The sequence below is a fragment of the Sminthopsis crassicaudata genome, chromosome 1 (genome assembly GCF_048593235.1).
Source record: "Sminthopsis crassicaudata isolate SCR6 chromosome 1, ASM4859323v1, whole genome shotgun sequence".
Lineage (NCBI taxonomy): Eukaryota > Metazoa > Chordata > Mammalia > Dasyuromorphia > Dasyuridae > Sminthopsis > Sminthopsis crassicaudata.
In genome coordinates, this window is record NC_133617.1 from 273,422,535 (window position 1) to 273,435,972 (window position 13,438).

A 13,438-nucleotide genomic window follows, 5' to 3' on the forward strand; every position below is an offset into this window, starting at 1 on the left:
TTATCTTTATAAAGGAAGGGCTTGAATTAGATGATTATTAAGATTTCCCACAGCTCTAGAGCTAAGATCCTCTAATCACAATAAACTACAGACAACATCAGTCATGGGTTGATTAGCTTCCACTGGCTATTATACTTCCTACTAGCAATATTTATTCTTCTTCCAAAAGAAGTGATAGAGCTCACTCCTAAAAGGCACAAAGCTTAGCACAATATGGTAGAAAAGTACTGAACTAGAAGTTAAGAGGCCTGGGTTTGTATCTTGGTTTGAATAGGTACTGGCAATAATTAATTCCTCAGAAACTTTAGATTCTTCACATAAAAAAAAGAAGCAAATACTAATTGTACAACATATTCACTGAGTGATTGTGATAAAAAACCTTTTATAAACCATTAAGTGCCATAGTAACATAAACTGCTGATAACTGAGTTTATTTGCTACCAGTTAACTTTTGTTGTCCAATCATTTCATTGTGTTTAGATCTTCAATATCATAAGTGAAGTTTTCTTGACAAAGATACTAGAATGGTTTGCCATTTCCTTCTCGGGTTCATTTTACAGTTGGAAAACTAAGTTAAGTGACTTGCCCAGGATCACCTAGCTAGTAAATATCTGGAGCCAGATTTGAACTCAGAAAGATGAGCCCTCCTGACTCCATGTCTGATGCTTTTTCTATTATATCACCTTGAGGAAGAAAAAGATTTTGGGAATGACTGATCTTATAGGGATCAAATTAAGCATTTCCTTTAGACTTTCACTATTCTACAATCTTTCTTTATCCTCCCCCCCATTTCTCTACTACAGATCATTTTTGCTTTGACAGAGCAGATTAGAACAGAATATTCCTTTTACTTACCATTAGTTAATCTATCGAAGAGAAAGATATCAAAATTCCAATTGCCAACTTTTTCCAACATACACTGAAATAAAATAAGAATGTTTCCAGTATTAACATAATTTCAATCAACATTTTCTGTGATCTGTGGTTATGTCAAAAAGAAAAAAGCAATAGAAATAGAAATTGATTTACTCATATTATGAAGGGCATTTTACCAAATGATGTATTTGTTCAAAGACCAATCTACTTGACTCAGAAAAAAATAAAATTAATTGATTTGAAAAACAAATTATTTCATGTTACTCTAGAGTATGGGGTGGGAAGGGAAAATGACAGGAGAAAAGTAAGATGTTTCATTTTTCTTACTTCCTTAATACTTTTCAGAATTCTGTATAAGTATACTTTAAGGTCATCAACTATTGTGATCAAAGATTCTTCAAATTACAAAGTGTTAAAATGTTATTATGAAGACCTTTATTTGTGATAAAGAGTTAGGTTAGTATGGACTATATTTTGGATACTAAAAACTGGCTCCCTAAAAACAAAATTTGGTTTTTATTTAAATTGAAGATTCTCACTTCTACAGGGATGTGGTTAAAACTATTTTCAACAAGTTAGCCATATCTGTATAGATATTAAAAATGGATTGTTGAAATAATAATTTGTCACTTACTACCTAGATGAGTTTAAGCAAATAAGGTTTTTAAATCTCAGTTTTCTCATTTATAAAACGGGATGGCTGGACAAGAATGTTTCCAAGGTAACTCTTAGCTCTAAAATCCTATGAAATAACACTTGTCAATTCTAGAAATAGATGGCTCTTAAGTCATCAATTACCCATGTTACAAGTTGAGTAACTCTCTTTTAGATTTAGTTTCTTCATCTATAAAGTTAGGGTTGAAATAATTTCAATGTTTTTGTTCCAAATATATAGCTATATGCTATAAAACCTAATTTTTTCCTCAACATTAAACCAAAATGAGAAAGTTTACTTTCTTTCATTACTGTACAAAATCATGTTTTGCAACTTTCAATTTCAAAAGGAGTTATTCAAAAGGAAAAAGAGCATACAAAAAGTTAACTCAAAAATGTATATTAAACACTGGATTAAATCTCTATAAATTATGTTAACATATATGTGTGTATGTGTGTAAAATTCTTTGCTTATATTTATTCAGAAAACTGAACATTTAAAAATAAACTATACAAACCTTAGCTTGTCCATTATAATCATCATCTAAAATATTTAACGAACTTGAAACAGCAACACCACGGAAAAAATGAGAAGATCGAAGATATCGCTGGAAACTTAGTAACCTTCTTATATTCCTGGCCGACACAGACACTTCAATTTCAGATTGTGCTGAAAAATAATAATAAAAAATCAGTACATCAAGTCAAAACTCCCATTCTGTAAAATAACACAATAACTTTCCTGCCTATCCAATTTACTTCTATAGCAAGGGTTTTTTTTTTGTTTTTTTTTTTTTAATTTATCCCCTTAATTACTATCCTATCTAAGGAAAAAGTCATTAAACAAATTTTTTCACTGAGTTGGAATGTTGAAATAGTCTACATGATTATCACTTAAAGAACATACTGAAACTTAAACAGAAGCCAAACTTTGTGCCTCTCAGACTACCTACCTCATTATGCCTTAATTCCTCAAATGCCTTCATTTGGCCTCTAAGTAGCATATGTACAAAACAGTCAAACATAGATTTTTACACTAACTTTCATACTTAGAAAGAAACTAATTCCCAAGATACATTTGAAACTCAAAATTATCTTTTAACTCTGAGAAAGCTTTTAAAATATTTTCTTAAAAAAAGAAACTGTTTACTTAGAGAAAAAAAAGGACCTAATTAATTTAATTATGATTTCTATATAATTCATATAGGGATGGGAAACAAATTTCCTAAAAGTAATTGATTCTACATTGTTTCTGGAAAAGAGCATAGAATGTTTTATTAATGATAAACACATATGTAAATATTTTAAGCTACTAAAATGTCAACCAATATCATAATTTGAACTTTACTTATTTCCAAAAGAAAGTAATGTATTTAACAATCAACAAATATTCTGTCTCCAATAAAAGTTCTTCCAGCAAGAACAAATTTTATTTTTCTCTTCATTTTAAAAAAATCTTCAGTTATATTATAAAAATAGCCTATTAAGTCATACTAAAAAGGTTTAAATTTAATAATTATGTGATTGATTTGAATACTTGCAGTATTCTTTCTTAAGTCCTCCCCTTTAAATAGTCTTCCTTTTACTTCTCTTCTCAATTCTGTATTATGCACGATTAAAATTTATAGTCTAAATTCCAAAATACTCATGATGCAAAATGCTATCCACATTCAAAGAAAGAATAAAGCCTAAATGCAGATAAAAGCATATTATTTTCACTTTTTTTCCCAAGTGATTTTTTCCTTTTCTTCAGTTTCTTCTTTCACAACATTACTAATTAACCTCTATCAGATTGTTTGCCATTTTGGAGAGGGGGAAGAAAAGGTACAGACAGTGAAGAATTTTGAATTCAAAATTTTATTTAAAAAATAATGTTAAAAACTATATTTAGTTTGAAAGAATAAAATACCATTTATATAAAATTTGGTTTAGTTTTCCAATGTCATTCAGATTGCCTGAGAGCCATCAATAGTCATATCCCTGAGGATAGTTGCCAAATTAAGCAAAATTTCATTAGAAAAGTAAAGCTAGTACTGCTAAAAATCACAACATCTGAATGCATTAGTCAAATTTGTTATTAGCCATGCCCCTATTTTCACATCTCTAAGGATATCTCTAAATAACCTGATTCTAACATTCTGTCATTTGTACTTAAAGGAAAATATTTCCAATCAATTGTCAAATCTTCTCAAATCTACCTTCAAAGAATTTCTCGTGTATATGCCTTTTTAATTCTTTGAGACACACCTGCACTATCACAATAGACTGCTGGTGGGATCTCCGTACCTCAAAAGCTCCAGTCCAATGTCTACACAGGTGTCCAAGTGATCTTCCTAAAGTTCAGTTCTAAGCATAGTGCCTCTTGATTCAATAAAAGCTCCTTAGGCTATCACCTCCAGAAATGGCAAAATGATGCAATGAATATATAGCATTTGACCTGGAGTCGACTTCAAATCACTAATTGACCCTCACTAATTGTTTGACCAGGGCCAAATCCTTTCATCTCTCTTAGCCTGTTTCCTTATCAGTCTTCTCTTACCTTACACCTCATACTATATACAAATCCAGTGACACTGGTCTCTTTGCTGCTCCTCCCAACTCTGAAAATTTTTCAAGGGCTGTTTCCCATGTCAAGATTTTTTTTTTTCCTTTTTCAGCTCCACATCCAGCCAAGTCTTTCTTATAGTCCAAGTTAAAATATTACCTTCTACAAGAAGCCTTTTGCAATCCCCTTTAATATTAGTGCCTTCCTTCTACTGAATATCCTATCTTGTTTATATATTGTTGTACATAGTTGCCAACATATCTTCAAGCCTATCCTACCCTTATTGAACATAAACTCCTTGTTCTCTTGGGTTTTTTTGTTTGTTTTTAAGTGCCTGACATTTATGAAGAGTTTAATAAATGTTTATTGACTCGCTATTTTATTTAATTTATTTTATTTTTTTTTGCTGAGGCAATTGGAGTTAAGTGATTTGCCCAGGGTCACATAGATGGGAAGTGTAAATATCTGAGGCCAAATTTGAACTCAGTTCCTCCTTACTTCAGAGCTGGTGCTCTATCCACTGAGTCACCTAACTGCCCCAGCTATTTTAATTTTTAAAGAGCTTATGTTTAAAATGTAAAAAAATAACTGTAAAATAAAATGGAATGCTATAACTATCTCAGTCTTGGGCTTCTCAACCACTAAACTAGAATAAATCCTCCAAATGCAGTTGTTCAAAGCTTCTTCTCCTACTCTCTCATATGTAAATGAAAAGTAACTATTTCAACTATGAAACTAATTTTATAATCATTAATTTAAAATCATCTGTTTTCTCTATCCCATTAAAAAAGAACAGGTTTTGCCTACTACATTCAGCATCAAGAACAAAGTAGGTCTGAAATATACAATTACTAATAAGAGTAGAGTGCTAACAAGATTTTATATGATAGAAAGTTGGAATATGCTAAGGATCCACTACAGAAAAAAGAGGTCAATGGAAACCACTAGTGGTTAAGAGGAAGAAGGAATAGCTTAGTTAGGGAAAGTATTAAAGAAAAAATTATCATGAAGTTCATGTGACTTTTTAAGTCATCTTAACCTGAAAATATCAGAAGAGAAAAATATAACATTTAAGTAGGCTAAGTGGCAGGGGAAAGGGAGGGAGGAGGTCCAAGGGATTCTGGAAATCAAAGAAAAACATATAACTATTTAAATTTTAACTCTTCTATCTCTGGTGCAGTGTAATAACATGGATGGCATGCTGGCTATCTGATCAGCAAGAACTGGCTTTCATTCTTGCCTCTGACACATACTAGTTATGTCACTGGGCAAGTAATTTAATCCCTACTTTGTTTTGAGCCTAAGTGACTGTGAAAATGGTGTCTAAGTCAAAAGAAATAGTAAAAGTAGGGCCAATTCAGAGGGAATATGATAAATTCAGTTTTGAGTATAGTGAGTTTGAAGTGCCAGCAAGCATAGACATGACAATGTCCAGCTTTACTGGAAAAATCAGAGGAAAAATTAGGGTTGGAGGTCATGAGTTTTAGAAGTGATGTGGCATAGTGGATATAGAGTTGGACTTGGCTGAAATCTGGAAAATTTGGGTTCAAATCCTAAGTCAGACACTGTGTAAACCTAAGCAAGTCACTTAACTTTTCTGAGTTTCAAGTTTCCTCATCTATAAAATGGGGATGATTGCAATTACATATACCTCACAAGATTCAAATGAGGATGAAACGAAATAATATATGTAAAACACTCAAAAACCTAAAAAGTCCTATATGGATGTTAAGATCATGATTCAGTCAACAGAACAGAGTTCAACTACCAGTTCTGATATTTATTAGCTCTATGACTCCAAGAAAGTCTTTAATTTCTCTGTGCCTCAATTTCTTTTTATTATAGCTTTTCATTTATAAGATATATGCATGGATAATTTTTCAGCATTGACAACTGCAAAATCTTTTGTTCCAACTTTTCCCCTCCTTCCCCCCACCCCTTTCCCGAGATGGCAGGTTGGCCAATACATGTTAAATACGTTAAAGTATAAGTTAAATACAATATATGTATACATGTCCATACGGTTATTTTGTTGTACAAAAAAGAATTGGATTTTGAAATAATGTTCAATTAGCCTGTGAAAGAAATAAAAAATGCAGGTGGACAAAAATAGAGGGATTTAGAATTCTATGTAGTGGTTCATAGTCATCTCCCAGAGTTCTTTCACTGGGTGTAGCTGGTTCAATTTATTACTGCTCTATTGGAACTAATTTGGTTCATCTCATTGATGGAGAGGGCCACGTCCATCAGAATTGATCATCATATAGTATTGCTGAAGTATATAACGATCTTCTGGTCCTGCTCATTTCATTCAGCATCAGTTCATGTAAGTCTCTTCAGGCCTTTCTGAAATCATCCTGCTGGTCATTTCTTACAGAACAATAATATTCCATACTATTCATATACCACAATTTATTCAGCCATTCTTCAATTGATGGGTTTCCAGTTTCCAGTTTCTGGCCACTACAAAGAGGACTGCCACAAACATTCTTGCACATACAGGTCCCTTTTCCTTCTTTAAGATCTCTTTGGGATAAAAGCCCAGTAGTATCACTGCTGGATCAAAGGGTATTGTGCCTCAATTTCTTTAATAGATTGACAAGCACTTACTAAATATTTTACTAAGAAGTAAGGTATGGTGCTAATAACTGGGAATACAAACACAAAAGTGAAAAACAGTTCCTGCCTTCAAGGTTATAGCAACTGAACATACTGTTTTCCTTGTTCTGGTTACTTCACTGCTTTACACTTTTTCATAGAAGCACTACCATATGCTTCTCTGCTGACTTAATATCCCATTATTTACCAAGTTGGAGTCATTTAATAATTCCCGTATACTCACATACCAAAATTGATTTATAGCCAAGTCCCAATCAATGAGTACTACTTTGCTCCTAGTTCTTTTTTACCTCAACAACTTTCACTGTGAATATTATTTTAAACACAATTTTATGGCTTTCCAGAATGGCTGGGTCAATTCAGTTTCACTTAGCAGATATTAGTGTTACTATTTTTGCACACTCCAACATCATCTATTCATCTTTTGTCACTTTTGACAGTATTATTTGTACTTACATAAATCATGTGGTAATGGTTAAGTCAATCATTTTCATCAAGGCTTTGGAGATTCTTTTATATATCTTGTATATAAATGCATTAAAAGAAAAAAGTGGACTTTTCTGTTATCAATTTGACAATTGCCTCAACAATCGAGCACAGAATCAATAACCAACACTATTTTTCTCTTTTCACTTTTACTCTTTGATTTACTCAAATTGCTTTTTGCTAAAAAGTTACCCTCCTTCAATTTGCCACTCTTTTCTCCTAACAATTAGTACTTAAATTTCCATTTATTTCACAAAACCCAGGATCATTTCTGTTGCTAATGTTATTAAGATCCTATACTATTGCCTGAGAAGTAACATTACTAAAAACATGACTTTCAACTGCATAAAATTTATTTTAAAACTCAGCTTCTTTCAGACTAAATTATTTTAAATTATAAGTTAGTTTTAAATCACATCTTTATTAAATAATCCATCCCAACAAGTAAAAATAGTATGGCAAAGTGAACAAATTACTGTTATCTTTCTCAATTCAATAAGTACTTGCTGTGTACAAAACACTACTTTTTGAGAAGACAATTAAAAAAAACAAAAAACAAAAAAACCCCAAACCAACAGTTTTGGTCTTCCAGGTACTTAATATTCCACAGGGAATGATAAAGACAATATATAAATAGTTATTGTTTGTCTTTCACTCTCAAAAAGGACCATGGCATCAGGGAGGTGATGGTATGATATGCAAGTGAATTGGATGTCAGTGAGAAAGAGCTAGCTGTTCAAGGTCATCTGCCTCACCTTCCCCTCCAAAGCCATCTGGATTCAATGAAAAGATAAAGATCAAAACAACTGGAGATGGCCCTACATGCAGTGGGAGACTTCAGCCTTTTTAAGCTAAATCTCAGTTTGACTGAGGCTGCCCTGCCACCTAAGTAGCAATTGAGGGAGGGAAGGAGAGAAGAAAGGAAGTTAAAAAAAATGAATGAAACAGAGGGGAAAACCTTGAGGATTTCTGGCCAAAGCTGAGTCAATCAGGACCCAAACGATGATCAAATGGGCCTTGGCCTAAGGCCTATTAATGGCTAATGAGAATCAGACCCTTACCTACAGATGCTCTTAAATGTATATTAAATGTACATAAAGACAAATAAATACAAGATAATTTGATGTGGAAAATAGCATTAACCAAGCAGAGAAATCAGTAAAGACTTCCCAAAGGAGAAAGTACCCAACTTGAACCTTCAAGTTAAGAGAAAAGATGGGGAAAGAGTGCTTTCTAGATAAGTGGGACCACCTATACAAAGAAAGACTTGAAGGTGAAAGAATACTGAAGAACCATTTTGGCTAAAATTTGGCATTATTTCACTCTTCATTTTACAGCACCAAACAAGCACCTAACACACAGTATTTAATTTTTTCAATTAACTGATTTTAAAGTAAGCTATTTGAGCTTTTAAAAGGCTTTAAATGCCTAAGTTTTGTTCTAAAGATTCATTATGGCATTAAGTGACACTCAGCTTTCCCAACAAACATTTAATGATAGAGCTCAAATTAAGGCAGGCTGCTACCAAGATGCAAAGATTTTAGATACATGTCCAGTAATAGACACTGATGACCCAGGACCAACCTAGTCTTAAAAAGGGGTTGTAAATCACCAGAAAGTAGAGACTAGAGTCTCCCCCCACCCCCGCAAAGTAATTGTTTTTCTTTACATTTCTGTCTTTAAAGTTTATTCATCTAAGACCAACTGTTACATATAGCTACTAATCTGTATTAGCTAACACCTACCCACATTAGTGAAATCATGGATCATTTTAAATATAAGTATTATTAATAAGTTATTCTATTCTAAAATAAGAGTTAGATATATGATAATAGTAAGCAATTTAATATCCACCTAAGCTTTAGTGAATTAACAATATGTACTAGGAACAAGTCTTAAGACCATAAATTAAAACTCTGGATTCTCAAAAGACAAAACTGCTGAAATATAAGCTCTTAACATAGCTTATGTAGAGATAGTGAAAGACTATGAGTTTATACAAAGACAAAAATCAAAGTCTCTACCTTCAAGTGTCAATGAAGGTAACACGTACGTGTGTGTGTGTGTGTGTGTCTGTGTGTGTATAAAACATGCAAGCCATAAATAACAGATAGCTTAGAAGGCATTATGACATTTGAGAGTGAAAGAGATAGTCATCTAAGCTTTTGAGTTAGGATGATTATTCAGGTGCAAGTATCATCAGCCTTATTGTACTTCATCCTCCTTCCTCCACTCTTTTATTGACATATTTGTTATATATAAAACCAAAAGATGAAAAAGGAAGTGGTATCTTGAGTTTACACACTGACAATTTATAACCTAGAGTTAGTAGCCCTGAGTTATATCAGTCTTAATGAGCCGGAGATGGGGGTTTGCAACTAAAGGGAATGAGGCAGAACAATTAGGGAAACTTGAGTCAGGACAATAAAAGGGAATTGTGGCACAATAAATGAGCTTTATGGTGTTTTAGAGGGCAAAAAGAAGCAACTTTTCTTGGGGTATTTGGCCAGCTTATATTTTCATATTCATTATAAGAACATATAAGATCAATAGGAAAGAAACTGAGACTATATACCAATATCTGATGCTACCAGTAAGGTGGCAGAAAATTGATGAACTCAATTAAGATGCCTCAAATGAAATCAGCTTAATACTCTGAAACTGAATTCAGTGCATAGGAAAGAAAGAGAAGATGATAAAAATATATGCTAAAAAATAGTACTCAGTCTTAGATAAAAGAGGTCAATGGCTCTTGAGGATACTTTTTTTCAAGATATAAATCAGTAAATAGAGAACATGGTGAAAACTAACTAAAACATCATTTAAAAATAAAAATGATAAAAAATTTAACTGACAGTAAATAGCTATTATGAGTCATTTCTAAATCAACATGAACAAAATCATCATCAAATTAGAACATAAGCATAAAAATGAGAATGACTTGCCATTAAAAGTTTTAAGGTAACAAACTACTGAAAAATGAATAAAACAATATACATTGGTACTATTACCATTTTCTAAGTAAGTTTAATTAAAGAAAATCAATTGTCTTCAAGAGACAAAAGAGACCAGAAACCACCTGTTACCTAATCTTTGATCTTCTTGATAAATGAGGAGATAAATATGCAAAGAACAACATTTATCTTTTGCTTTGTGGAATATCATATTTCAAGATCTTTTTTTTTTTTTCAAAGATGGTGATAGTTATATCTTGAGTGATACTGATCATGGCTTTTTGTTGCTGAAATACTTTCTGGTTTCTTGCAGTATATATACACACACACACACACACACACACACACACACACACACACACACACACACACACACACACACACACACACATATATTTTTTTGTTATCTCGAACTCCGGGTTTTGGCTATAAAGTTACTGGAAGTTTTTATTTTGGAATATCTTTCAGCAGGTAACCAAAGAATTTTGTTTTGCCTTCTAACAGATCTAGATAGTTTTGTTTCCTGATTTCTTGAATTTTAGTGCCCAAAATATTTTTCTTATTATAATTATGTAATTATCCCTCCTTGATCTGTTTTCCATATCAGTTATATTTGATGAAATCCTGTATCCTTTTTTTTTTAAAGTCTTCTAATATTTCTTGCTATCTCATGGTGCCATTCATTTGTTTGATCCTTAATTTCCAAAGAATCTATTTTTGCAAGGTTTTATACTTCTTCTAATTTACTTCAACTTCCATGTCTTTCTTCTACAGTTTCCAGTTCTTTTTTCTATGAATTATTTCATTTACAAAATCATTTTAAGTAAGTTTCTTTCTTCATTTTCATAGTAATTCTAGTTGGATTTATGTCCAATTTGTCATATCTGTCTTTGAAGCTTTGCTTGGAGATGTTCTGGAGCCATGGTTCTGAAATCATCTTTTGGACTAGTTTTTTGTTTACCTCCTTGTCACCTAAGAGTTCTTTATGATGAAGTTCTTTTTTTTATTTACTAATTTCATCCAACCTCACTTCCTTAAGACTTTGCATACTTCTAGAACGATTGTCTAGGCTTTACTTGGATCTATTTTCTATTATCTTGAATCTTAAAATATCTCCAAGAGCAGCTTAAGACTATAAACTCTGAGTGTACTCCAAACTTTCAGATCCAAAGTAAAATTGCCCTCCTGGTCTGAATTCTGTAGATTCGACTTGGGATCAGGTAAAACTGTGGGGGCTTGCTCCTGTTTGGAGCTCCATTAGACTACTGCCACTATCTATCAGCTGGCCAGAAGGTTTCTATAGGTTTCAGACTAGGATGGGAGCTAAATTGGAGACCTCACCTTGGAGGTCCAAAACAAGGCTGCAGTTACTTCTGTTTTGGCTCCTTGTCTAGTAGCTTTGGGCTGAGGGCTATTTCTTGCTCTAGACCACCAATCTGGGGGAAAAATCCTTTTTTCAGTCTGTACTGGATCTGTGACACAGCTTTAGAATACTAGTTACCAACCAGCACCATTTCCTCCTGTTCTGAAGGTAATAGGCAGGTCTATCCCCACTAGATTGGCTCTAATGCACAGATGCAGACCTTGATTCAATTTCTATGCAGAATATCTAGCTGCTCTTCTGGACAGATGTAATCACCAGTTCCAGAGATCTATTTCCTTATGTTGAGCTGCTCTGAAAAAATGAATTGAGTGTCATTCTCTCCTCTCCCCCCCTTTAGATTTCCTCATCAGGTGATCTTCTGATGCTTTTTTCCAAGTCTTTTTGAAGTAGACATCTACTGGATGGTAGAAAGAATTCTGGACCTGGAAAAGGAAGCCCTGAATTCAAACCCTTCCTCAGAAACCTACTAGTCCTCCTCAGTATCCTCACTTATAAAATAGGATAAAATAGCATCTTCTAGGGTTGTAAAAGTGCTTTAAAGCACTCAGAAATACTAGTTATCAACAGTAGTAATAGTATAGTTGTAGTGGTAATAGGTGATGGTAGTGGTACTGTCATTGTCATCACTGTAATTGAGATCTGGATTGTAACTACTTTATTATATTTTGCCTTTGTTGGTTTCCAATAAATTTCTTATTAAAAATCTAGCTGATTGGTAATGTCTCTGTGTATCATATCTTGGCAGACAAATCTCACTTTTTAACACTGACTTCTACAACTAGATATTTCCTGAAAAGATAGAGCAAGAGCAAATGTACAAATATCGCTCTCCCAAAAAAAAGTCTTGGCGTTTTGATCTCCCTTATGCCACTTGGGGATGAGTATGGAATTAAGCTCATAACTAAGGTCAGTGCCTACAGAGCGTCATTTCTACCAAGTTCATGTCCAAAGGAAGCACCTCTGCCAAATAGGTACTTGTTTCAAATTTTGTTGATATGAAATTTACTCCCAAAGATCACTCCTTGATCAATCCAATGAATGCTACACTAGCTGGAAAACCTAGCCTGCATCCCTGTGGCTTATCTTCTCCAAGGGTTAAGAACTAGTCCCTGCACTTAAGAGTAGAAAATAATGAGCAAAAAGGCTGAAAACTGAGGTTTATTTTTCACAAGGTAAGAAGGCCTAACAGCACATTCCTTTATAGCATTGTCTTTCATCAGACTCCATCACACGAGTGGGCAGCTGAAGAAAATGAGGCTGAGAGGGTTAGCAGAAGCTAGCTACAGACTTTTAGATTCTTGTAAGCCCAAGAGACTCTCACTGACTATGCAGCTGGTGAAACAGCATCTATGCAGTCTCCACAGCCTTCCTCATGCACTTTGTTTACACAAGATCAAGAGGCAGGTACTCTCTCTTAGGTAATTTATATAAGGTCCAGTCTTCGATTTCATGGGTCCCTATACTTTCTTAAAAGTAACAAGAAACTTTTCTCAAAAAATTACCTAGCAATGTAAGATTTAAATGACTTCATTTTAAAGAAAGTTCTCAAAGGGCTGAAGCATTATACCTATGCTTCTGTTTTGAAAATACCTTCAAACTTTGTTTGAATCCATCATTGCTTACAAAATTCAGTCAATAAACCATTCAGAAATAACTAGACATTTACATATATTATATGCAACTAGTTTTAATAAGCTAGTTGAGTTCAAAAAAGCACATTTTAAGTTTTGTTGAACATTTAACATACCTTTAAACATACATTTGAATAGGTAAGAATTGAGGCAATCTGTTCCCTCAGTGAGCTTATTTGTATTCTTAGCATCTAGAATATTAACTGATACAGAATAAGCATTTAATAAATACTTGATGACTGATACCTATGTATAATAAATGTCTGTAAAAATAAATAACATGGGATAG

General features: G+C 33.2%; 1 protein-coding gene across 5 annotated transcripts in view; it reads right to left on the bottom strand.

The window, feature by feature from the left end:
• PDE7A (phosphodiesterase 7A) overlaps window positions 1-13,438 on the bottom strand; it is a 123,544-nt gene that overhangs the window by 29,399 nt on the left and 80,707 nt on the right. For all 5 annotated transcript variants that reach the window (XM_074278791.1, XM_074278789.1, XM_074278793.1 and 2 more), the window contains 2 exons: window positions 2,049-2,200; window positions 856-919 (listed from right to left, as the gene is read on the bottom strand). In XM_074278791.1, the coding sequence (XP_074134892.1) occupies window positions 856-919; window positions 2,049-2,200 (216 nt within the window). The remainder of the gene's footprint in view (window positions 1-855; window positions 920-2,048; window positions 2,201-13,438) is intronic.